Consider the following 27,031-nt stretch of genomic DNA (forward strand, 5'->3'; position numbering starts at 1 on the left):
ATTAAACTATATTTGTAATGAGGTTTTAATTTATGAGTAAAATAAGGTATGTGGTTAACATTACTTAAAGATGTTTGGACGTTTTGTCCTACAACATTATTTACACAGAGTCATACCTCAAACGTGAATTTTGAAGCCGGAAAAAAAAACAAAAAAAAAACGTTACGCTGCTAACGAGTTGCTAGATAAGGACTACAAATACCACAAGCCTGTGAGTGAACATGCCTGACGAAATTGGAAACTGTCGTAGTCCTTATCTAGCAACTTGTTAGCAATATACTTTTTTTTTTCTTTTCTTTTTTTAAACACGACATCTTCAAAATTCACGTTTTAAGTATGATTGTGTGTTATGTTGCAGAACAAAACGTCCAAACATCCTCAACTAATGTTTACCACAGACCTTATTTTACTAAAATGACCTTCTTTTTATTTTTTTTATTTTTTTTTTTTTAATTTTTTTTAAATTGTAATAAATAAAAATGACAAAATCCCGAGGGAACCCATGATGGCTCGAAAATGAAAAAATATTTTACGGGGTTTTGGACAATATCCTAAACGGCCAAATGGGATGCGCGGGAAACCCAACAACGTTATATTCACTTGGGCGGCCCGTAAAAATGCAGCAAGAGTTTCTGCACGGAGGCGGCGCACGCACAGGAAGGAAGGTTTGTTTTGATAATAATTTTACTGTGGTAATTTTGAAATGTTAAAACGTTTCTATCAACAGTATAAATTATCTTTTAGAATTTAAACGAAGATAAGTTAAACAGTAGATAGTAAGGTACATTATATAATCTTGTGTGCTCCAATTCTGTTTTTAAAAGACTGTTTCACCAGCTATTTTGCTAATATTCCGGATAATGGCCGTCACAAAACCTAGTGAGCTTCCTATCTAGGCACCATCCTATGATATCTAATATGCTGTCTACTCTAGGAAGGCTAGAATTTATTTAACTTAGCTGGTCCTATACTGTCGGTATTGTAGTATTTGTTATTATTTATTTTATTATTAGATGTCAATTAATGTAAAATGTTGTGTTAAATCAGAAAAAAGTGTAAAATATTAAGTTTCACTAGTAGTCTCAGACTTTTGGACCTCACTGAATCTGGATAGTTGACAGATTCATATAAAATTATTTTAAACAGCATTTTGCTTATTCATTTACAATTGTTATGCTTTTTTATACTACTTTTAAGATTTTATATTGAGAGACTACATAAACATTTTTGCACTTAAAAACAATAATTTACACAGCATGGCAATTTAGAAGGAACTATTGAAGGCAAAAGGGTGATTAAAATGATGAAAAACTTAAAGGGACAGTTCTCCCAAAAATGGAAATTCTCTCATCATTTACCCTCCCTCATACCATCCCAGATGTGTATGACTTTCTTTCATCTGCAGAACACAAATATGTTTTTTTAGAAGAATATCTCAGCTCTGTAGTTCCTCACAATGCAAGTGAATGGTTGCCAGACCCTTGAAATCCCAAAAAGCAGCATAACATAATCCATACAGCTCCAGTGGTTTAATCCATGTCTTCAGAAGCGATATGATAGGTGCGGGTGAGAATGAGATAAATATTTAAGTCCTTTTATTTTTACTATAAATCTCCACTTTCACATTCCTTTGTTTTAGGCAATTCGCATTCTTCGTGCATATCGCCACCTACTGGGAAGGGAGGGGAATTTATAGTAAAAAAAGGACTTAAGATTTTGGTCTGTTTCTCACCCACACTTATATCGCTTCTGAGGACATGGATTAAACCACTGGTGTCGTATGGATTAGTTTTATGCTGCCTTTATGTGCTTTTTGGACCTTCAAAGTTCTGGCCACCATTCACTTCCACTGTATGGACCTACAGAGCTAAAAAAAATTCTTCTTAAAATCTTCATTTGTGTTCTACAGAAGAAAGTAAGTCATACACATCTGGGATGGCATGAGGGTGAGTAAATGAGAATTTTCATTTTGGGTGAAATATTCCTTAAGACATGTTAACCTGTCACAGCAGCTACAACATACATTTAGTCTTATACTGTACATTCATATAAAATCTTACCTGATTTGTTTATAAATGTATCTTTATGTTGATAAAAATAAAAAAAAAGCCTCATGGACATGTTATGCATCAACATTTTAAAAACTGGATTTTTCATTACCATGTTAGATTATTCTGAAATAATATTATTCTCTCTCCTTTAGATGATGAGTGAGTGGTGTCCCGTGGCGAAGGTATATGACCCTCTCAAAGCGGGCAGTATCGATGGCACAGATGTGGAACCCCACGACAAAGCTGTCTGGAGGGCGATGCTTGCCCGCTACCGGACTAACAAGGGCGTGACAGGTGACCCTCATCTGACTCTGTTCATCGCACGCCTAAATCCGCAAACATCCGAGGAAAAGCTCCAGGAAGTCTTCTCAAAGTTTGGGGACATCCGCAGAGTGCGACTGGTCCGAGACATCGTCACGGGTTTCTCCAAACGCTACGCTTTCATCGAGTACAAGGAGGAGCGTTCTGTGAACAGAGCATGGAGAGATGCCAGCAAGCTGGTTGTGGACCAGTATGAGCTTTTTGTGGACTTTGAGCAAGAACGTACACTGCAGGGCTGGATTCCACGGCGGCTAGGAGGGGGCCAAGGTGGCAAAAAGGAGTCCGGGCAGCTGAGGTTTGGAGGCAGGGATAGACCCTTTCGGAAGCCCATCAATTTGACTTCCATGATGCCCCCAAGCAGGTCAGCGGATCGTTGGGAAGAAACCAGCATGAGAGAGGAGAGGCAAAGAGACAGAGATGCCACCCAGGAATTAGATAGAGAACACGGACGGTGGCGAGAAAGGAAAAATGACTGGGACAGAGGGAATGATTGGAATGATAGAGGTCACAACAAAAGGAAAAGGGACTCGAAATGCCACAGGGAACGAAGCAGAGAGAGAGATTCGAACAGAGACGAAAAAAGACAAAGAGACTCGTATAGAGACGGAGAATAAAACTAGATGCATTTATATCCAAATACTTCCAAGATTGTTGTTAATCTAGTTTTTATTTATTTATATTTTTTTTCAGTATCTTAGTTCTCACTTTTTGAATAAAGCTTAAAGGAATAGTTCACCTCAAAAAAATTAATGATGTCATCATTTACACACCCTCATGTTGTTCCAAACCCGGTTGACTTCCTTTCTTCTGTGGAACACAAAATTACAGCATACGGGTTTGGAACGTTATATGGGTGCGTAAATAATGACATCACTTTCATTTTTGAATGATCTCTTCCTTTAAATTTGAACTGAATTTGTACTAAGCGCCAATAAATTCATGTCATATGAATACATTAAATGAAGAGTCTCTGTTGGGCATATCAACATGTTTGAAATGAAGAGCATTTTTAGTTCAATACATGGTATAAAATATTTTAATACACAATGAGATGAGTTGTTATATATAATCTTTCATAGTGATACATTGGATCCAGTACGTTTTTCTTTAACAGTAAAATGTTACTGGAAACCCATGTGTGGTAGTTTCTTTCACTCTTATACAGTTTCTTTTTTCAATTCTGGAGTTTGCCATCATATTGAGTGGTGTACTAGTTGTTCAACAATTGAAGTCAGGCCTACAGGCATGTATTTCTATCTTACAAAGCTGCTTTAACAAACACTTTATCAAAGTTAAGCATTTTCATGCTTGTACTCAGTTCTATTATTGCCAGTGAAAATACCATTCAAGCAATGCAAACAGCTGGTGAATGACATTTGAATATGTGACTGATACTTTAGACAGATACCAGTAGTAAGCTACGGATTATTTATATTGTTCTGCATTAATGCACTGCAGAAACACATAATACATATAAAGTTATTACTATTATTATTATTATTATTATTATTTTAAAGTAATGTTTGGAGTTCAATACAAGTTAAGCTCTATGGACAGCAGACAATAATTTGGACTCGTACGAAGTTTGTAAAACTGCATTTACAGTAATGCACTTACAATGGAGGTCAATGGAGTAATGCATTGCACTAGGATAAATGTTAAAGGAATATTCCGGGTGCAATACAAGTTAAGCTCAATCGACAACATTTGTGGCATAATGTTGATTACAACAAAAAAATTATTTTGATTCATCCCTCTTTTTCTTTAAAGAAAAGCAAATATCTGGGTTACAGTGAGGCACTTACAATGGAAGTGAATGGGGCCAATCCATAAACATCAAAATACTCACTTTTTCAAAAGTATTGCCACAAGAAGTAAACAATACGTGTTAACATAATTTTAATGTGATAAAATCACTTACTAACCTTTTCCGTGTAAAGTAAGTTCTATTCAATTTTACAACTTCGTTACCATGATGACGTAACACTGTAAACCCTACAACGACCGTAAAAATACAAAGATTTAATCAACTTTACAGCTCAAATAATACATGAGTTTTAACAGAAGAATCAATGTACAGTAAGTGCTTTTATAAAATTATAAGCTTCACTTTTCTGCATTTGAACCCTCCAAAAATTGGCCCCATTGACTTCCATTGTAAGTGTCTCACTGTAACTTCAACATTATGCCACAAATGCTGTCAATTGAGCTTAACTTGTATTGAACCCGGAATATTCCTTTAAAAAAACACGTTTCAAAAATATAGGCATAAGACTTAAACATTATACGTGTTAACATGAGACAAGTGTGATAAAATAACTTCCTACCCTTGTCTGAGACAAGTTATATCCAATTTCTCAACTCTAACATTCACACAATACGCCCAAGAATACCAGAAAGTTACTGTTTATTATTATGTTAGTAATGCATAACCAGATGTTCATTCGTCCCACCTCTAAAAGGACGATGTAAACAACTTTACAGCTCAAATAAAACACATTTTTGCATGGAGGAATTAATATAAGTGCTTTAACAAAATTATGATGTGCTCATTTTTGCTTTTAACCCCTTTGGTACACTTGCCCCACTGACTTCCATTGTAAGTGCATTACTGTAAATGCAATGTCTGTGTATTTTTATAAACTGAGGGATGAGTCTAACTTATTATCTGTGTTAATTAACAGCATGCAAATGATGCTGTCAATGAACTTGACTTGTTTTGAACCCATAACAATCCTTTAAAAACATTTCAGTGCACCAAAATAACCTACTGTGCAATTCCAAAGTTCATAATATCTCTCCGGCTTGGGCACAGTTTTCGAAAATTAAAATCTTATTGACTTATTTCTTCAGTCACATGCATATTCATGGTTACTAGGCATTGTCTCATTCATAATTCAATTTGAATTAAAAGTAGATATTTATCTTATCTATCGAAGGCATCTTCTCTTTAAAAACGTCATCACAATACTGTCTGAAATCTATTTTTCAGCGTTCTCTACTTATAGTAACTTGTAGTTCGCAATACCAAAATATCTATCTAACAAAATAGGCACATAAAAAATTCCCTAGCAGTATCTTTGGGTGAAGATAAGGGGCGAGATCTATCAGTAACTCTTAACTGCCCCATCCTCTGTGTTCCTGCATGTCTCGTCTGCTTGCAGATGTTGTGCTGTGAAAGTTGACCATGAAAGGGAGCGTAATCGTGGCATATAGTCACATGGTGCAGGTTAGCATTTAGTGGAGTGTTTGTGTTCATTACATGTGTTGTAATGCCTCCTGGGCTTGCTCTGTGTACACGTCATCTTTCCCCGCCCATGAACCAAAGCCTTCGCCCATCTGCGCCACCCTCCTCTGCGAGCCTCGGGTTTTGTCCCGGGAAAAGAAGCTAAACCTGTGACAGTAAGATAGGACACATGCATTAATTTTCATTGTCATGCATGAGTGTGCAGTGAATAAACCTGAACTAAACTATCTAGCCTTGGCGGTGTATGTAATATACGTTACGAGATAACTTATATATAAAAATATATCCAAAGCTTTGAAAATGCCAGTCAGTACTGTTCAATCACTTATTAAGAAGTGGTAAATTCAGGTATCTCTTGATACCAAGCCAAGGTCAGGTAGACCAAGAAAGATTTCAGCCACAACTGTCAGAAGAATTGTTCGGGATACAAAGAAAAACCCACAGGTAACCTCAGGAGAAATACAGGCTGCTCTGGAAAAAGACGGTGTGGTTGTTTCAAGGAGCACAATACGACGATACTTGAACAAAAATGAGTTGCATGGTCGAGTTGCCAGAAAGAAGCCTTTACTGCGCTAATGCCACAAAAAAGCCCGGTTACAATATGCCTGACAACACCTTGACACGCCACACAGCTTCTGGCACACTGTAATTTGGAGTGATGAGACCAAAATAGAGCTTTACGCTCACAACCATAAGCGCTATGTTTGGAGAGGGGTCAACAAGTATTGTGCTCCTTGAAACAACCACACCGTCTTTTTCCAGAGCAGCCTGTATTTCTCCTGAGGTTATCTGTGGGTTTTTCTTTGTATCCCGAACAAACAGCTTTTGAGCACAACTGTATATATATATATATATATATATATATATATATATATGTGTGTGTGTGTGTGTGTGTGTGTGTATGTGTGACGAGGAGGAGGGCGGTTCCGGGCTGTGACTATGCATGCCCGGCCCCCAATTGGGCTAATCAGCCGAGGAGAGGGATAAGTGCAGCGGAATGCAGCAGTTCAAGATAGAGAGCCACACGCAGCTGCAGTGTGTGCGTTTGTGTTCTGTGTCTTTTTAAGTTTTCATTAAACCATTATTTTGACGGTTCAGCTGGCTCCCACCTCCTCCTTTCCCATTTTAACCTTGTTACAATATAAATTGTTGTGTTCAGCCTGAATGATGTAATACAGTAATGTCAGTTAGTTTTTTTCACATTTCAATAATGACAATGAGATTTTTGTGCATTTAAGTAATAAGAATTGGAGGGTAAAATGTGCTTAATTGCCATGAAATTGACTTTAATCATTTTCTTTGTGCAAAAATATATATATATATTTTTAATCTTATTTTTTTCTTTTGATTTGGGGGATGAAATATCACCCGAACATGTTTTCATGAGATTCATAATAGGGCGAATCTTATAAAAACTGTCAAGAAATGTCTGGGTCATATTTCACCCAAAATCAAAAGACAAAATATGTAATTAATTTAAAATAAGAAGTTAAGCAATGCGAACAAATGTAATTTTTATTTCTGCAATGTGAAAAAAATTATGTTATTAATAAATGAAAAATATATAAAAATATTATTAAATTGTACAGAACATTTGTAAAGTACAGTTATATGTATACATCAAGGTAGTATTTGTTGTACTGAATTTAATTTATGCTTATTTTAATTTAACAAAAATAAATAAATATATTGTGTTCAGCCTGGATGATTTTCACTGTTATAATACAGTCTTTTTTTTTTTTCACATTACAATAATAACTATGAGATTTTTTGTACATTAAAGTAATGAGAATTGGAGGGGAAAATTTGCTTAATTGGCATGAAAATTATGTCATAATCATTTTCTTTATGCACAATATAATTTCATATTTTCCTGTTGATTTTGGGATGAAATATAACTTGGACATGTTTTTGTGAGATTTACGCAGTAACACACAGCCAATTTGTGAACATTCACTGCAAATACTGCACATAAATAACACCAATAATAAGTAATAATACAATATATGAAGCCAATATAGTTTCAAACTAAAGATGGACAAACTACATGTTAATGAAATTTTAAAGACTAAAGATAAAACCAGTCACTATAATGTCACCATAACCTCATCCCTTCATCCTCATTAAGGTCTTTACAAATGTTTGCGTTCTAAGCGTTTGTCATTGTACGTTTTTAGCTCAAACAAGCATTAACAATCAAGCGTCTCACTATGCATTAATAAAGCACTCTTTTAGTTTAAAATAGCTGACAATATCATAACACTGTTATTTAATCAGTTACAGTACAGCACAAGTGTTAGAAGAGTGAGTGTTTGATTCTGACTGGCTGATTCTAACAATTCTCCTGCTGATTGGTCACACAGATAACCCCACAATCAGCCAATCAGAATGTGCTCTTTACGATCAGTGGCTCTAATGAGGGGAAGGTGAGATGGGGGGGCATGCAGCTGCTTACACGCAGGGCAGGTATAAGGTGTTAAAAAAGCAAAGAATACAAAGGTGAACCACCAAAAGGTCGTACAAGGGAAATAAGTCGTCTGATTGGCTGTAAAGTGGGGTCATCTGGAATCAACCCAGCCGCCACCATCGGCATAATGGCTGTGAATATCCTGTTACAGAGAGGCACAGACACACAGAGTTGAGCAGAGAGAAGATAGACAGGAACCAAAATAGGAACCAGATATTGTGCTGAATTTGGGGAAACTCTATGGCTGATACTCCTGCATATGAAATGCATATGGTCATAATGGTACAGAATTAATGATAGTCATGCCTTAAAAGATTTTAGTAACACAACAGTACATGGATGTAAAAACGGCAAAATGAGTCATGTTGTGTCATAAAACTGAATGTTCAATCTGCAGTTTATGAAATATAAAACTAATGCTAAAGAGCTAACTAATACATGTGTGTATTTTATTAATTACTGAAAAGTATTGGAAGAAAATATCCCCATATATCTGTAATTAAAAAGGCACTGTTTCACCCAATAATTGAGTGTGCTATGTATTTTTGTGTGTATTAAAGGAATATTCCGGGCTCAATACATGTTAAACTCAATCAGCAGCATTTGTGGCATAATATTGATTACCGCAACATTTTATTTTGACTTCCTTTTCTTTAAAAAAAGCAAAAACCTGGGTTACAGTGAGGCACTTACAATGGAAGTGAATGGGGCCAATTTTTAAACGTTAAAATACTCACTGTTTCAAAAGTATAGACACAAGACATAAACGATATGCATGTTAACATGATTTTAATGTGATTAAATAACTTTTTAACCGTTTCTGTGTAACGTTATAGACAATTTTACAACTTCGTTACCATGACGATGTAATGTCAACAAACCTAAAACCCTAAAATGACAGTAAAATTACAATCTAAACAACTTTACAGCTCAAATAATACATGAGTTTTAACAGAAGAAATCATGTAAGTGCTTTTATAAAATTATAAGCTTGAGATTTTTGTGTTTAAACCCTCCAAAAATTGGCCCTATTCACTTCCATTGTAAGTGCCTCACTGTAACTTCGATTTTTCTTTTTTAAAGAAAAGGAGGGACGAGTCGAAATTAATTTTAATTAACATTATGCCGCAAATGCTGTCGATTGAGCTTGAACCCGGAATATTCCTTTAAGAGTGCTGAGTCGTTAACTTAGCAATATGCTAACTTCAAAATCCACTGGAATCAACTGTGAGCATTAACTGTGTCACATGTGAGTGACATTAACAGAGCTGACCATAAAAAGAATTTCAAATTAGTCACTTATTATGCATATTCACAAATGTCATAGTCACAGATTCTTTGATCTTCCACATACCGTTCCATCCTGCACACAATCGAGCACTCGATCCTTTACTTTTTTTAACGCAAACCCATACAAACACGTTAAACACACTCAGACTGCTTTGTGATAGTCTTTGGGGGGTTTTTTCTCCCCTTTTCGCCCCAATTTGGAATGCCCAACTCCCAATGCACTCTAAGTTCTCGTGGTGGCGTAGTGACTCGCCTCAATCCGGGTGGTGGAGGACGAATCTTAGTTGCCTCCGTTTCTGAGACCGTCAATCCGTGCATCTTATCATGTGGCTTGTTGAGCGCGTTACCACGGAGACGTAGCGCGTGTGGAGGCTCACGCTATTCTCCGCGGCATCCACGCGCCCCACTGAGAGCGAGAACCACATTACAGCGATCACGAGGAGGTTAACCCAACATGACTCTACCCACCCTAGCAACCGAGCCAATTCGTTGCTTAGGAAGCCTGACTGGATCTTTGTGATATTCTTATGGTACAGTCAATGGCATGCAGGGGCACATTAACGAAAGGGCTTATACGGGCTAAAGCCCAGGGACCTACAACTCCCATGGGGCCCAGTGGGAGGAGCGCGTTTAAACGCTTTTAGCGGGAGACACAGTTGTTGACATGGTGACAGTGCGCAACCATTAAAGGCGTCTGCGTAGTGCTTGTTCACCACCAGGGACGACACTAAGAGATCGTTAGGTCGTTCTGCCATTAGTCAGGACGGAGGCATCAGAAGTTTCTGGAGGGGCTCGAGGCACATCTAGCCCCACACTTAAACACAGCCATGGTTCATACCAAAATGTGTATTTGCATCTGTTTTGTGCATTTTTTCAATTCTTTTTTTTTTTTTTTGTGGATTTTTTCCCTTTTTCACCCAATTTGGAATGCCCAATTCCCAATGCGCTTTTATGTCCTTGTGGTCGCGTAGTAATTTCACCTCAATCCGGGTGACAGAGGACGAATCCCAGCTGCCTCCGCGTCTGAGACCGCCAACCCACGCATCTTATCACGTGGCTTGTTGAGCGCATTGCCATGGAGACATAGTGCGTGTGGAGGCTTCACGCCATCCACCGCGACATCCACGCTCAACTCACCACGTGCCCCACTGAGAACGAACCACATTATAGCGACCATGAGGAGGTTACCCCATGTACCCTCCCTAACAACCGGGCCAATTTGGTTGCTTAGGAGACCTGGCTGGAGTCATTCAGCACGCCCTGGGATTCGAACTAGCGAACTCCAGGGGTGGTAGCCAGCGTCTTTTACCACTGAGCTACCCAGGCCCCCTATTTTTTCAATACTTATTCAGTGCATACATGTGCTAGATGGATGTCTTTGACTCGCGTAAAAGCACCACATTTCTTACAAGCTGTGTCAAGTTAACAGAACTTAAAAAAACGTGTCTAAAGACAACTGCGTTCTGTTTTATTCGTTGTGCAATTTTTAGCGTCTAAACGGCTACTTAGCAGGTAGCTGCCTATGTAGACAGTGAGGTAGCTCGCTAGCATTTGGAACAGAGTTAAGGTGGATTGTGTTTTTCTGTTTTTATCAGTAGTATGAAATTATTATTTGTGGAATTGTGTTTAAGTTTTCTGTATAAATTTAGCAGTACACACAGTCGTTTTATGCCCGACTCAGGCTGAAAGTTGGAGCGGGAGCTTGGTCTGAGAGTGGGCGACGGGTCGGACATGGGCGGGCCTGTTTCCTCCTCCTGTTCTTCACTGTCAATGAGATTAAAGAATGAAGTTATCTGAAGTCATTGTGGGACAAATGTAGGAATATTAAGTGTGCAATTTTTATTTACCAAAAAGATACATATGATTGACTGAACAATAAATAATGTGGAAAAAAATTACCTTTTGTAATACGCGATTTCCTCTTGCAGCATGAATACTTTAGCTTTTAGTTCATTCCTCTCATGCAGGACGTCACGCAGCTCTTGCAGGGTGAATCGTGGGCAATTCGGGTCTTTTGAATCTATAGCGGACATTTCCTCATCACACAGAGCCTCCTGGGGGACGAGAGGAACATTTACAGTCAGCAGTAGCCTTTTAATTGTTATAAAGCAGTTATGGCCATTTAAATAATTGGTTGTTTGGTCATGTACACTGAGGAGCTTTCAACTAGACAAAGAAAAAACAATTCCATTGTCAGCAAACCATACAAAACAAAAAAAAAAACACGTTCAATTGTTCTTCAAGACCCTGTGAAATAAAATGGGAGTTTAGTGGCTTGTAGTGCATGTCTGTTAGGTTTTTACATGCTTTAAATAAACTTTTAGCAGATATCCACCTTGAAAATTCATACATTGAAAACAGTCATGTAAGTTTTATGACATCAGCATTGTCCTCAGAGTCAATATTTTACAATTCAAAAATGTGTATAACAGCTTGTGATTGGTGACTTTCACTTTACAGTGGATCATAAGCTCTTTTTTTTTACTGTCTATGATCTTCTGCAAATTTACTTCAATTATAAGGTTTAAAATCAGTACAAACACTTGCAAGTCACACATGCAAGTAGCATTCACACACTCTTTGGATCACGCAGAATTACAAGTCTCCACACTTTCGCCAACCAACACACTTCACACATTTTTTTAACTGTAGACTGCTAAAACGATTAGTTTACTATTCTTATGGCCTGTTATATGATGATACCGAACCATCTGTTCATAAATAAACACACACACTCAGGCCACTGCGGAGGGGTTTTCAGTCACCATTTGCGTGACTCGTGCAAACACAGATACAGATATGGGGCAACATATTAGTTTACACTCCATGCTATCCTTAGGGTTACCAATAAAAACGCAGCCTCTTCATCATCCTTGTCATCCTCACTCTCATCTGTAGAGGCTCCTTGGCTCCCTGTGCTAGGGATGAGATGGAGGGGCCCTTCCTCTATCTCCATGCCCCCCGCGAGGAGCTCAGAAGCTAAATCCTGTCCCCAGGCAGGAGGCACTTTAGTCAACTGCAGTTACAAACATGTGGATCGCAAATTGGAACCAAAGTTGGAAAGCTACAACCAATTATTAATACCGTTTCTCTCAGTGCACTGTTTAAAATAATAAACTCTAGTACAGAAATCCTATAATACAACAGTTACTAAATGTAATCTAACGCAATCTTAGCCTTGTAAAATATAATTCTGAGTGGCTAAAGAGGAAAGCAGCTAAAAAAATCTGTGGTGAAACAGGTTATATTTGCAGTTCATGTACTGTATTGTATATTTGCACACTGTAAATATGTTTTGCATGGTTTTGCTGGTCTCGTATTTACAACATTGTTGCAACATAAAAGTAATCCATAAAACTCCAGTGGTTTAATCCAAGTCTTCTGAAGCAAGCTGATCAATATTTAAGTCATTTTTTCCTATAAATCTCCACTTTCACATTCTTCTTTTGTTTTTAGTGATTTGCATTCTTCATGCATATCGCCACCTACTGGGCAGGGAGGAGAATTTATCGTAAAAAAATATTTAAATATCGATCTGTTTCCCACCCACACTTATAATATTGCTTCTGAAGACATGGATTAAACAACTGGAGTCTTATAGATTGCTTTTATGTGCTTTTTAGACCTTCAAAGTTCTGGCCACCATTCACTTGCATTGTATGGACCAACAGAGCTGAAATATTCTTCTAAAAATCTTCTGCAAAAGAAAGTCAAATACATCCGGGATGGTGTCAGGCTGAGTAAATGATGAGAGAATTTTAATTTTTCGGGGAACTATCCCTTTAACATTATTTTGCCCTGATCATGTGGGGTTAATTACATCAAGTAAGAAACAATAAGAAGTTGTTTTAGAGCTGGGAAACTTTGTACACTCAAAACAAATTTAATTAACCTAATTAAATACTTGATATAATTAAGAAAACTACCCCCGAGTTTACAAATATCCGGTGTAAAACCAATAGGTGTTGTGCAAGATATGTAAGTGCATGTATAACCACTTATCATATGACCACTCCATAATAGACGGTCACCTGCTCCTGAACAATAATTACTGTTTTTATGAATCAAGGCACATCCATTCATATTCATATTCATGTACCTGTGCAGGTGATGGCGGTCCTGTAGGTTGCTCTGTCTCAGTACTGGTCTTCCCCTGCTCTTTAAGTCGCTCTTTAAGACGAGACATTTCCTGTCGTAGGTTACCCATTTCCTGTTGTCTTGCCTGACCGAACGCCTCCAGCTCCACCTTCTGCTCAATCAGAGCTTTCCCCTGAGCCTCCACCACCGTGATCTTATGCCGCAGGTCGTGGTTGATCTTCATCAGCCTGTTCAACTGCTGCTGGAGCTGGAGGAGGAGGAAAACATCAAGAATGGTTTTTGTAACACATTTAACTTTCATGATTCAATTAATGGATCGTGAAATGTAAGGTTATAATATTATTGGTTAACATTATTATGCCCCGCCCACGAGGCCTTCAATAGATCAGCAGAAAGGTTGTTTCAGAGGTGGAGAAACTTTGTATATTTTGAAGAATTAACTGAAATCTTTCAGTCTTGTTTTCTTGAAAATAAAGTTTTTTCAAGCAAAAAAGGCAGAAAAACATAGCAATAACAAAATTCTGGTTAGCCTTAATTTTTTACAAAAAATATATTTATTAAATTATATTATATTAAAAATATTCTAATATTCATTTCTGAATAATATCAAATAAAAAAATATTCAAAAATAATTAAAAAAAATAAATATAAAGGTTTTTATAAAAATAAAATATAAAAAATGTATTTGTTAATATTGTCACTGTGGCCAAATTATTTACAAAAAATATACAGTATAATATTTGTTCATTTTTGTTATATTAAATAATGTATTCATATTAATATTTATTTATTAATAAAGTATCAAATTAATAACAAATTTAAAAAATGTATTACAAAAACAATTTCTTATAGAAATAAAAATATAACTTAAAAAATATCTTTGATAAATATTGTTACTATGGCCTAAATGTTAACAAAAAACTATATAATATTCATCAACTTATATTAAATAATGTATTTATATTCATTTATTAATAATATATTAAATTAATTAAAAAATATTCAACAAGGGTTACAAAATTATTATAAAAACATTTTTACAGAAATAAAAATATAATTTAAAAATATCTTAGTAAATATTGCTACTATGGCCTCAATATTCACCAAAAAATATATAATATTCATTATATTAAATACTATTTTAATATTAATATTCATTTATTATTAATATATTAAATTTATTAAAAATATTCAACAAGTGTTAAAAAATTATTATAAAAACATATTTTATAGAAATACAAATATAATTAAAAAAATATCTTTGTAAATATTGTTCTTGTGAGCACTGTGATGGTCAGGGACTTGGGTGTTTCTGCTCATGTTGCTTAAGGGTCTGTAAGGGCCTGTTCTTACTCAGCAAGAACAAAATTTTCAGGAAACATTGCTCCTTACTGCTTCAATGTCCTCATTTTTGAGCGTCAACTCTCGGTCTTTGGCGCGGATCTCGTCCCTCTGTTTATCTACAACTTCCTTCAGCTTTTTCATCACCTGCCGTTCCCTCTCGGTCATACCTAAAAAATATACAACCTCCTTACCACACAAAGTACCGATACTCAGAGAAATATCAAAATATAAGGCACTTTTCATGGGTAATTCAATTGGCATTTTGATTGGCACACTGGCTGAACTTTATTATGTGTGTTATAATGTACTATTACAGTAAGTTTCAGGCAGACATGGAATTTCTTTTGAAGGGACCCTAGAAATAAAGACAGCCATAAGAAGTGTGACAGACACAGTAAGCAAAATTAATTCCTGAGAGTTCCATGTTAGCACACTTAAAATAGATTTGTATCCGTGCGGAGCATCTGACACATAACCGCTTACCCAATTTAAGATCGTCACTGACCTAGAAATATAATTTCAGGCTTAAATGAATAGTTCACCCAAAAATTATAATTCTCTCTCATCATTTACTCACCCTCATGCCATCCCAAATGTGTATGACTTTCTTTCTTCTACAGAACATGAACGAAGATTTGTAGAAGAATATTTCAGCTCTGTGGGTCCAAACAATGCAAGTGTATAGTGACCTGAACTTTGAAGCTCTAAAAAACACATAAAGGCAGCATAAAAGTAATCATACAACTCCAGTGGTTTAATCCATGTCTTTAGAATATATATGGCATGGACTGTTATGCAAATATTTGTTTTTCTTTCCTTTATCCTTCCCTTTTTTCTTCCTGCCCAGTAGGTGGCGATATGCACAAAGAACGCAAACGCAGAGCTTGTGAACCTTTCGTGAACACGCATAGCATGGCTGGTTGAAAGTGGAGATTTATAGTAAAAAACGACTTAAATATTGATCTGTTTCTCACCCACACATCATATCACTTCTGAAGACATGGATTAAACCATTGGAGTCATATGGATTACTTTTATGCTGCCTATATGTGCTTTTTTTTTCTTCTAATAATCTTTGTTTGTGTTCTGCAGAAGAAAGTCATACACATCTGAGATGGCATGAGGGTGAGTAAATGATGAGAACATTTTTATTTTGGGGTCTGCTGTTCCTTTAACACGTCACCTGCCTTAGAGGAAAATTCAGTGGTAAATACAACTTAAGTTCTCTTATTACCATAGAAAACATTTTCAGTTTGCCTCTCATGAATGCAATATGAAATAAATTAAATATTTAAAATACACAATATTAAAATACGAAACTATCACACCCTTTCAAAAGTTTAACCATACTTCCATTGGTCGGATGGATAACCCTGCCCCAAAATCATGCAATTGGCTGCCAATGTTGCTCTGTCGGGCTGGTCGGGATGCTTAAACAAACAGAGCAATGCTTTCAAAGAGCCACAGAGTCAAACCGTTTACACTTTTCATGGAAACAGCCAACTAATTGCTCACTTATAGCTATCTTTGCATCTTAAACAAGAATAAGAGGACGTACTTAAAAAAAATACACACTTCACCTTTAAGAAGCTTTTAATTAAAATGATTTCCTGCATTCTTGCAGGTGGCAATGAAATGTTTTTAATTCAGTGTTGATAGTGGCTCTGGAGAGTTTGTGTGAACAGCTGCCCAGTGAATCAGACTCGTCTGCTCGTCCAGAGAAACACTCAGGGACGACTGTTCTGACCGCTGCAGCGCGGGCACGTGTGTGTGACAGAGGCATTGAGAGTCTCTGCGTCACACAGGCTGCCTCGTCTTCACCCACACAGAGAGGGGACTCTTTGTGCAATGTGGCTTAACATTTGAGTCAGCTCCTAAACAGCTGAAAGAATGTATGTGAATTCCTATGGGTATGATCACACGTGTTTGCTTTGTATCCGGTACAGGAATGCTGAGTAAATGGAATAGCTAGGTTCGGAATGGAATACTAGCTTATTACTTTCTGCACTGAGTAGTATACACTGTATACTGATGAGTACTATTTTTTTTAAATAGTTAGTTAAATAGCAGGCATTGTGCAACCATAAACATCCCAAGCAGTATATGCACATTATGCTATGTTGTCAAATTACTTTTCTATGTTCCACAGAGTGGCGTCCAGCTATTATCTTGGAAATAAATACGGCTAGTTAGAATTCTGAATTAATTTTTTTGTGTGTATAAACACTTACAGAAATAATTCACTCAACACTGAACTCAAGTGCCGGTTCAGTACAATTTATGAGGGAACCATTTTGACCAGTTTTGTGAATTGAATCAATCGATTCATTTGAAAAAGAACGAATAATTCATGAATCAGTCATTGCAACTCATGAACTCTCATGAATGTGTCAAGGACAGCATAGTTGTGTGAATAACAACAGTTTTGGTCTGTTCCTCACAGAAAGCTAGCATATGGCTTCAGAAGACTTTGAATATAGTGCACAAGTTGTTTTTACTACTATTATGCTACTTTAATGGTGCATTTTTGTCATTTTGGAGCTTGACGGCCCTATTTACTTTCACTTAAAGGGGTTGTGAAATGCTATTTTTTAAATACATTTATTATCTTCCCTGAGGTTCACTGATAATGTCAGTAATGTCATTGTTAAGTAATAAATGAACATTTTCCACCCTGTCTCTGGCCCTCTGATTGAAACGCTCGGTTTCAGCCTCAGCGTCTCTTTTAAGACTTCAATGTAAATGCCCACTGTTCTGATTGGCTAACATCGTGCAGCCCCTCAAATTCAGCCATATTTGAAAGAGAATAACCAAACTCTCCACAACATTATAAAAAGTAAATTTCAGGGTTTACACCCAACGCACATCCAACATATTGCATCGGAATATATTAAACCTTCACTCAAGCACATCAGCACCATAACTATGAAACAGTCATGAAATTTGAAATATTCATGAATTAAAACTGTTTACTCACTGTTTTGCAGTCAAGTCCATGTGTTTTTAACTGCCCCATTCTTCAATAACACTTCCTTTGCAAAGCTTGAATCGCATTAGGACTGATTCACAAGCAGTCCACTCTGATATTAGCCGCACAAACACAGTCCATAGCATGGTAAAACATGACGCACACACATAGTGCACTGAGACACAGATCACCAGAAACACACCAAACAGTCAAAGATGTCCAGCTAGTGCTTGTTTACATACACCAACAATTAAAAATAGCGCCGATGGGCGCAAGAACAGCAAGACGCAGAGCAGCTGAATGAAGCCGAACGGAGACTCCTTTTCTTTTTTTTGTTGATTTTTCCCCTTTTTCACCCAATTTGGAATGCCCAATTCCCAGTGCGCTTTTAAGTCCTTGTGGTGGCATAGTGATTCGCCTCAATCCGGGTGGTGGAGGACGAATCCCAGTTGCCTCCGCATCTGAGACCATCAACCCACGCATCTTATCACGTGGCTTGTTGAGCACGTTGCCACGGAGACATAGCGCGTGTGGAGGCTTCACGCCATCCGCGCTCAACTCACCACGCGCCACACCGAGAACGAACCACATTATAGCGACCACGAGGAGGTTACCCCATGTGACTACCCACCCTAGCAACCGGGCCAATTTGGTTGCTTAGGAGACCTGGCTGGAGTCACTCAGCTCGCCCTGGGATTCGAACTAGCGAACTCCAGGGGTGGTAGCCAGTGTCTTTTACCACTGAGCTACCCAGGCCCCCTGGAGTCTCCTTTTCTGAGTTGTAACTGACACTGCGTCTTTTAAAAGTGGCATGATAAACATGACAATGGTCAAAGGTATCTGTGTAATGCATGTTAAATGCACAAAAAACAAACTTCAAAATAGTCCAGAAGGGTCCACTTGTTCAAGAATAGCTGGTAACACTAGGCCTGTCTCTTTCCCTCTCTGTTTACGATACAAACTGAACGCCAGTAGGTGGGGCCTAGGGTGCGATGACATGTTCTGGGGTGCATAAATACAACTGAGCAATGTCTCGTGACGTCACGAACACAGAGTTTTGAAAACGAGACGTTTCAAAAGACTGAGAACTATAAATGCTCGGGGAGGGAGTTTTGAGTTCTGAAATTTACAGTATGTTTTTATAGTACATTTTCATCTTATAAGTCTAATTATCAAGGAAAATTTGATTTTCCATTTCATGAGCCCTTTAATGGAAAAGAGTGGGCAAGATATTCTTCGAAAATTCTTGGGGAAAAGAAATAAGGTCATACAGGTTTGGAATGTTTAATGTTTTTCTTGTTTTTTTGTTTTGTTTTTCAAACCATTGGTTTTAACACAACCTTCCTGTTTCTGTATGTCCTCTTCTGTCATCGGACACTCTTTGATGGACAGGTTGTTGAGCAGCGTTTTGTTTTCTTCTTGCAGCTGAGCAATCTGAGACAACAAATCCTGAGCTTCACCTCTCCACACATCCTCCACCAACTCCAGGTCCTGTTCTCACACACACACACACACACACACACACACACACACACACACTGAAGAGGCTCATAATATATACATGAGTTTATATTTAACGAGTGACCTTCAGTGGAATTATGTAATGTATGTAAAAAACAGCAAAAATGCACGAAGCAGTGGCATAAATATCTTCACACAAAGACACGAACAAAACCTGTCTTCCTACAGCTGATATGCATTCATAGACTACACTGTCTGTACAATATAATTGTTGCTCACAAAGACATCATTCATGACATGTTTGTACTGTTACAATTATGTGAGGTCCTTTTTTGCTAGGTTTGCCAATGGTAAGTGTACTGAGCTTTAAAAAAAAAAGTACAATGGCAATACCATGTTTTTTTAGATGTGATGCTACCGTAACACTGTTTTTTCGAACATGGTATTATGGTAATACCATAAATTCTGGACCTGGACCATTGTTCTATACAAAGTTATATCACATTGTACCATGATAATACCATGATTTTTGGACATATTACGATGGTAATAGCAGTTTATTGCACATATTTTACTATTTTAGGACATGTAGGATGGTAATACCATGGTTTTTGGACATAATGCCATGGTAATGGCAAGTTAATTGCACATAGTACCATTTTATGACAGGTACCCCATGGTAATACCTTGATTTTGGATGTGATACCATGGCACTATCAAGTGTTTTTGTACAAAGTACCATTCAAGGACATGAACGATGGTAATAATATGCTATTTGGACATGTATCGTGGTAATACCATGTTTTTTTTTGGGGGGGGGGAATATAGTACCAAATTAATACCAAGGGGTTATATGGGACATGTACAAGGGTAATACCATGGCTTGAATAAGGTCATTCAGTACGACGTACAACCGTAATTCCAAAAAGTTAGGACAGTATGGAAAATGCTAATAAAAACAAAAAAGGAGTGATTTGTAAATTCTATTCACCCTGTGCTATATTGAAAGCACTACAACAACACATGACTTGATTTTTTACCTTGTGAATTTATTTATTTTTGGATAATAAACACTCATTTCAAATTAGATGATTGCAACAAGCTCCAAAACACTTGGGACAGTTGAGTGTTTATCACTGTGTAACATCACCATTTCTTCTAATAATACTTATTAAGTGTTTGGGCACTGAAGACACAAGTTTGTTAAGTTTAGCTACCTAAATTTTCCCTCATTCATCCATTATGCAGGTCTTCAGCTGTACAATTGTGCTGGGCCTTCATTGCCGTATTTTGCGCTTCATAATGCGCCACACATTCTCAACTGGAGACAGGTCAGGACTGCAGGCAGGACAATCTAGCACCTGCACTCTCTGCTTATGCAGCCATGCATTTGTAATCCAGGCAGTATTTGGTTTGGCGCTGTCCTGCTCGAAAACCACTTCTGAATGCACGTGATCTCTTACCCCTCAGACATCACCGTCATAAAAAACATCATTGGTCTGTAATGGATATCATGACATGTGCTCGGGAATACTTCGGTAAACTTTTGTCAGTCAACACTATTCACTGCTGCATCCACAAATGCAAGTGCAAAGGAGAAGCCAAACATCAACACAGTCCAGAAGCACATGCCTGAAAATTGGTGATGTTACACAGTGGTAAACACTTGACTGTAACAACATTTTTTTCGAGCGTGGTGCATTCATCTAATTTTAAATTAGTGTACATTAAAAAATATTCACAAGGTAATGCATCAAGTAATATGTTGTTGTAGTGCTTTCAATAAAGCGCAGGGTGAACAGAATTTTCGAATAACTCCTTTTTGTATTTATTAGCATTTTCCATAATGTCCCAACATTTTGGGAATTGGGGATGTATGTCAAAGTACCATGGTGATGCCATCTGATAACACCAATGTAGCAGGGTACTGCCATAGTACTGATTGTAAAGGATCCCTTCAGATCTGGGGTGACATTAGCATTGTGAGTTTTGGATCAGTCCCATACTCAGGGTTCCAGTGGATTGCGACTTTAATGATTCATACTGGGTCATTTCCTGCCGCGAACAGGAACTTCCCCGCACGCTGCTTTTGTCTTAATTCATCAGTGGGAAACAATGTAACAACTTCAGCCGCGCAATGTAACATTTGCTCTGACGTCATCGCATTCCTTTGTGGACAAACACACTACACTCAACATCCAGTTGAATTCTAACAACGAATGCCATTTAAACCGCGTAAATGTAACGAGGTAGCGAATTAACTATATAAGATAATCATAAATAGATGTTCTAGTCTATAAAAGGCACCTTTTTATGTTTCCTCTCCTTCTCCAGCCGGTCCATCCGCTCGAGTCGGAGCCGGTCCAGTTCCAGTCGCAGATCCTCGGTCTCGGGACTGATGCTGTTCCGGCTCACCAGCACCTCCAGTATCTCCAGCACCCGGACCACTTTGGGCATGAGCCGGGACAGAGCCTCGCATCCATACTGATCGATAATGCGCTCGAACTCCTGGCCCACCACCGCGGCGATGTCATACACGTCCATGACGGTCAGATCCGCCACGTTCTTCTCCAGCGCCGACCCGAAATCTTCCATGACAGTTCGGCTGAATGTTCCTGAAGTTCGTTTCAGTCTAAACTTTCTCAGTCCCTTTCAGTTGCCAATGAATGCGCCAAAGCCCATTAAAAAGTCAGTAATGTCTCTCCGTCAAGGGTAAAAGTCATTTTTAGGTTATTTTTAGGCCTAATTGGACAGAAATATGACTTGTCCCATTGCGGTTCGGTTTCCCTGCCCTTATTTATTCTTCACAGGCGCTTCATCTACTGCGCATGTCAACAGCAGTGGCAGATGATGGCGCTGTTAAATCACTGTCATGCACCATACTACCCTACATAGGCTCTATCTGTTTACTATAGTTTAACTGTGGTATTTGCAGTAAGACTAATAAGCTAAGATAAATGCATGGAATTTTTATTACCATGGTTAGATTATGTTTTTATGGTTTCAATAAAACAAATTATGGTATTTGTTATAGAAAATTATAGACTGAACACATTGCTATAAATATACAATTGTTTGCTGTACAAACCTATAACTGTCATAATCATGACACCACTGGTTATTAAAGGAATATTCAATACATGTTAAGCTCAATCGACAGCATTTGTGGCATAATATTGATTACCACAAAAATTAATTTGACCTGTCCCTCCTTTTCTTTAAAAAAGCAAAAATCTAATTTCAGTGAGGCACTTACAATGGAAGTGAATGGGGCCAATTTTTGGAGGGTTTAAATGCAGAAATGTGAAGCACTTGCATTAATTCTTTTGTCAAAACTCATGTATTATTGTTTAAATCGTAAATTTTACAGTCATTTACAGCGCTATGTATTCATGGCAACGCAGTTGTAAAATTGGTGTGATTTTATCACACTAACATCATGTTAACATACATTTTGTTTATGTCTTGTGGCTATACTTTTGAAACTGTATTTTAACGTTTATGGATTGGCCCCATTCACTTCCACTGTGTCTCACTGTAACACAGATATTTGCTTTTTTAAAGAAAGGGAGGGACAAGTCAAATTTAATTTTTGTGGTAATCAGCATTATGCCACAAATGCTGTCAATTAAGCTCAACTTATATTGAACCCAGAATATTCCTTTAATAATTATAAATTGACACAAAGTTTATGAATTATTACATTGTTTAAAAGACATCGCATTTACTATTTATTTATTATTTTACTGTAGTTACAAAAACATGGTATTCTTGCAGAAACTAACATTTTTGTACAAGGTTCCCTCATTCTACTAATAGATAATTAATTAGAATCTGCAACATACTACAGTTACTACAGTTACTGTTACAGTAACTTAATGACTGTAGTACAAACATGTTAAAATGTTAATAGAATTTGATCAATATAGTTTTGTCTTTTTGAAGGTAGTCAGTTTCAAGAGTTGTTCTCGTATCTGATTGTGTGCGCTCATGAGAGCACATATACACTGTATATATCAGTGTTAAAAATAACACACACAAACTTCATATTTTGTTGAAATGCATTAAAAAGAATAGTTTAAAAAGGTAAAAAATTAACAACTATTAACAGCGGCCAGTACAGGTATATAAAGGTCCTCAATATGGTATCAGCCATCTACATCCTGACCCAGGTTCTTGTTGAAAATGTCCATAATAATCAGTTACCTGATAGAAAGTCTTCATTTCAGTGGTTCAGTGAATGTTAGTATAAATGATCCTGGTATCATTTTTTTTATTTATTGAAACCTTCCTACCCCCAGTGCACTGTCTAACCATTAAAAAGTGTGAAGTGGGCTTTGCTTCGTAATAATGTACATTAATTTCTGGTGGTTTCTTCTTAATACACCTTGACCGTGGGCTCCTTTTACCTAAACTGTGAGAGATAAAAGTGGAAACAACTTAAAGTCTGAATTTATTACAACTGCATTATTGACACTTGAAATATAGCTAAAATGGGTCACTAGCAAGTGGTGTCCTTGAATACTTACTGCATTCTTGAAGATGCTGCCTGATTTATGAAAGAAATTGAAATTGAAGAAGTATGAAGAGATTGAAGTTTGTTTAGAGCTTTTGGTTGGCTCAGGTGTGGGTGGTTTCAGTCGGGGCGGGTCCAGTCTGAATGGTTCCAAACTGGGCGGTTCCATTGTGGGCAGGTCAGGATAATGAGTAGGCAGTGAACTGTCAAAATTATCCATTGCTTTATCTGAAGACGAGGCCATTGGGATTCCTCCCATGTCGTAGTGTCTTTTCCTGAGTTCTCCCAGCCGTACACCTCTCACCTATAAACAAACATCAGTCTATGGTAAATATATTGAGTAACTATGGATTTAATGGCTGATACACATATTTAAGGTCAAGTGTGTATTTTCTAAACCACAATGGGCATCAATTGGAATTGGAAAAATAACTGTCGAAAATGTACTGTATGTGCTCCTTGCACATGCAAAATTTGCCACAATGATGCTCGGATGTTGTGAGTGATTGCCAGGGTGTTGTCATGCGGTTGCTAAGGTGTTGTGAGTGGTATTTAATGCGTTCCTTCATGGTTTCTTGAGTGGTTGCTTACTAGCTTAAGACAAAAAAGCCCATCCTCAAGTCTGTATGGAATTCTGGTCTATAGATATGGCTTGAGTCTCTCCTGCAATGCAATCTGAGACTTTTTTGCCCCTTTTATTGTACATTAATGTATGAGGGAAGTATTTTCAGGGAAGTCTCAGAACACTAAACTGGGTTAGGAGTATTGAAGCACAGAAAAAATATGCATCACCTTTAAGCTATGAATGTATAGACAGGGTAACGAGAATAATAAAAAGAGTCTTTGGGAATCTTACCTGGAAATCCATTTCTTCTGTTTTTATCTTTATAAGGGACATGACTGAGAAGTCCATGGAGTCTGTGGAAACAAAGGGGACATGATTTGGATTTAACCACAACCTTTTCATAATACAAATGTGCATATTGTTTAACACACTAAACCATTTCCATATTCTAGAGACACTCACTCTTCTCCTCAATCTGCATCTGGCCTGCCTTAGTTGACGTCACCACAACAGCGGCCATGTCGTTCATGTGACGTGAGGCCTGTTGCAGAGTTTGGAGCTTCTTGTTGCCTCTATCTGCCTCTATCTACCTTTACCTTCCAGATTCAGGACTGATGTGTTAGAATATGCTGATTTGATTGGTTGAAAACATGCCTATGAAGGTCTTATGGATTTTATTTTACCTTTGAAGCAGTGACGAGCTGAGCCGTACTGGCTGCGATCTCATGAGAGCACACAATCAGCTCTTCATATTTACCTCCTTCAGTCACCACTTTATCATCAGATTCACAGCGTAAGATAATAAATAACAATAATATGGACCAACACGGAGATATTTAAACTGTTTAATGCAGATTAAGGCTTTGAATGTTACATACATTAATGTTACTCATAGTATCTGTGACTCCCCATCCTACAGCCTTTGATGCAGAGATGAGACCTTCAGTCCAACGGGAATTTTTGGCATAGAAGTCTTTGACAGATCCAGCACCCTAAGAGAGAAAAAACATACGAAACCCTGTGTTCTGTGTCTGAATAAATATGATTGGATGGACGGACAGATAGATATTAAAATGATCTGAACACATCAGATACCCATGCTCTCAATTCTTACCCGGCCACTTTCCACAATGTCTCTCTGCAGCTGTTACCAACATGTGTATCGCCTACATACAAGAAGACAAAACTAAAAAGATTAAATCCATTGAAAAAAGGTTAATTTATTGCATTAAATTGGAATTCAATATATTTAATAAATACATTCATCTCAGTAAGCCTAATCTTACCTTCATTACATTCGAACAGGAGCCAATGATGCTGTAATAGAAAAAAACATGAATGTCTTATTTAAACACTATGAATTTTATATATATTTGTTGCTGTAAGAACAGAATTGTACCCCAAACTAACTATTGATTAACTTCCGATTTCACTCCAGTAGTGTCTCTCCTTGTCTGGCTCAATATTTCCTGCATTATAAAAACAAATCTTCATGGAGGTTAATAACTGCTCTACATTCTGTCAGCAGGACAGACAAAATAATTGAACATTAAATATCATTTTCAATGGTTCTATAGGCAGAGAATCCTCTTCTTATCAAGAGCCTATTCTCTATATATGGTCCAGTGGATGGTTTTCAAACTTTTCAATGCCTAGGACCCCCATATATGATAATCCCCTAGTGAAGGACCCCCAATCCAAATATATATATATAAGGCTGGGGATATGGGATTCTTTTATTGGGAAATGGGGTAGATATTTGACGTTTTTGGGGGGCTCTCGCAGTGAGTCTGTGGAGAGAGAGGTATAGTTTAGAGTTGTATGTTTATTATAGGTGTATGTGTATGTGTATGTATATGTGTGTATATATATATATATATATATATATATATATATATATATATATATGTGTGTGTGTGTGTGTGTGTGTATATATATATATGTGTGTGTGTGTGTGTGTGCGAGTGTATATATATATATATATATATATATGTGTGTGTGTGTGTGTGTGTGTATATATATATATGTGTGTGTGTGTGTGTGCGAGTGTATATATATATATATATATATATATATATATATATATGTGTGTGTGTGTGTGTGTGTGTGTGTGTGTGTATATATATATATATATATATATATATATATATATATATATATATATATATGTGAGTGTATATATATGTATATATTTATTTATTATTTTATTCTCTGTAAATATGTGTACTTATGTAAGACCACTGGGATGTTCGTTCGGGGTGGGGTTCTTGATCGGGGAGGGGAAGTAGTGGGTGTTAATGTCGATTCACTGTATATATGTTTTGTTTTTCTTTGTTTTGAAAATTAATAAAATGTTAATCACAAATATATATAATTAAAATAAATAAATACATTCCAAATCTATTTATTTTGCATTAAGTTTAAAGTGTTTTTTCTTACCATATTATTTAATGTTTGCATATAAACCTTAAGAGAAACATTTTCAAATAAATTCAAATGTATTTGTATATTAATAAATTTCACAATAAGTATTATTCTAAATCAGCTTTACTGAAAATACATCACAAACCTATATGCAGATTATTTTTATTTTATTTTATTTCTTACAGAACAAAAAAAGTGCTGTCAACAGAATTAAATAATCATGATTAATCTCATGATTTTCAATCAGTCTTCAGAAAGCAGAACAAAACAGTAATAATG

The 27,031-nt window shown here is 37.0% G+C and overlaps 3 protein-coding genes across 10 annotated transcripts; 1 reads left to right on the forward strand and 2 right to left on the reverse strand.

Annotated features, from left to right (window-relative positions):
• Positions 1–589: 589 nt before the first annotated feature.
• On the forward strand, positions 590–3,118 carry LOC127432614 (U11/U12 small nuclear ribonucleoprotein 35 kDa protein-like). Of its 5 annotated transcripts, none has more exons than XM_051683917.1 (2): positions 590–665; positions 2,204–3,118. In XM_051683917.1, exons 1-2 carry the CDS (start codon positions 618–620, stop codon positions 2,984–2,986), a joined length of 831 nt encoding a protein of 276 aa, XP_051539877.1. In that variant the 5' UTR covers positions 590–617; the 3' UTR covers positions 2,987–3,118. The 5 variants fall into 5 exon arrangements, with proteins under 5 accessions (XP_051539877.1, XP_051539878.1, XP_051539882.1 ...); XM_051683918.1 differs by having other exon boundaries at positions 665–781; XM_051683922.1 differs by lacking the exon at positions 590–665 and adding an exon at positions 686–692.
• A 274-nt stretch (positions 3,119–3,392) lies between these two features.
• LOC127432591 (RILP-like protein 1) lies at positions 3,393–22,062 on the reverse strand. Of its 3 annotated transcripts, XM_051683876.1 has the most exons (9): positions 21,555–22,062; positions 19,127–19,277; positions 14,867–14,985; positions 13,476–13,721; positions 12,222–12,362; positions 11,276–11,430; positions 11,036–11,140; positions 8,141–8,228; positions 5,629–5,766 (listed from the first exon to the last, which is right to left on the reverse strand). In XM_051683876.1, exons 1-9 carry the CDS (start codon positions 21,840–21,842, stop codon positions 5,761–5,763), a joined length of 1,299 nt encoding a protein of 432 aa, XP_051539836.1. In that variant the 5' UTR covers positions 21,843–22,062; the 3' UTR covers positions 5,629–5,760. The 3 variants fall into 3 exon arrangements, with proteins under 3 accessions (XP_051539835.1, XP_051539837.1, XP_051539836.1); XM_051683875.1 differs by lacking the exon at positions 8,141–8,228 and having other exon boundaries at positions 3,393–5,766; XM_051683877.1 differs by lacking the exons at positions 8,141–8,228; positions 12,222–12,362 and having other exon boundaries at positions 3,393–5,766.
• Positions 22,063–23,051: 989 nt separating this feature from the next.
• On the reverse strand, positions 23,052–26,097 carry LOC127432631 (huntingtin-interacting protein 1-related protein-like). Of its 2 annotated transcripts, XM_051683946.1 has the most exons (9): positions 25,739–26,097; positions 25,615–25,645; positions 25,443–25,494; positions 25,207–25,320; positions 25,012–25,100; positions 24,791–24,924; positions 24,620–24,681; positions 23,777–24,067; positions 23,052–23,661 (listed from the first exon to the last, which is right to left on the reverse strand). In XM_051683946.1, the coding sequence occupies exons 6-9, from the start codon at positions 24,855–24,857 to the stop codon at positions 23,653–23,655; spliced, it is 429 nt and encodes a 142-aa protein (XP_051539906.1). In that variant the 5' UTR covers positions 24,858–24,924; positions 25,012–25,100; positions 25,207–25,320; positions 25,443–25,494; positions 25,615–25,645; positions 25,739–26,097; the 3' UTR covers positions 23,052–23,652. The 2 variants fall into 2 exon arrangements, with proteins under 2 accessions (XP_051539906.1, XP_051539907.1); XM_051683947.1 differs by having other exon boundaries at positions 25,207–25,494.
• Between the last annotated feature and the right edge of the window lie 934 nt (positions 26,098–27,031).

Source organism: Myxocyprinus asiaticus, chromosome 42 (assembly GCF_019703515.2).
Source record: "Myxocyprinus asiaticus isolate MX2 ecotype Aquarium Trade chromosome 42, UBuf_Myxa_2, whole genome shotgun sequence".
NCBI lineage: Eukaryota > Metazoa > Chordata > Actinopteri > Cypriniformes > Catostomidae > Myxocyprinus > Myxocyprinus asiaticus.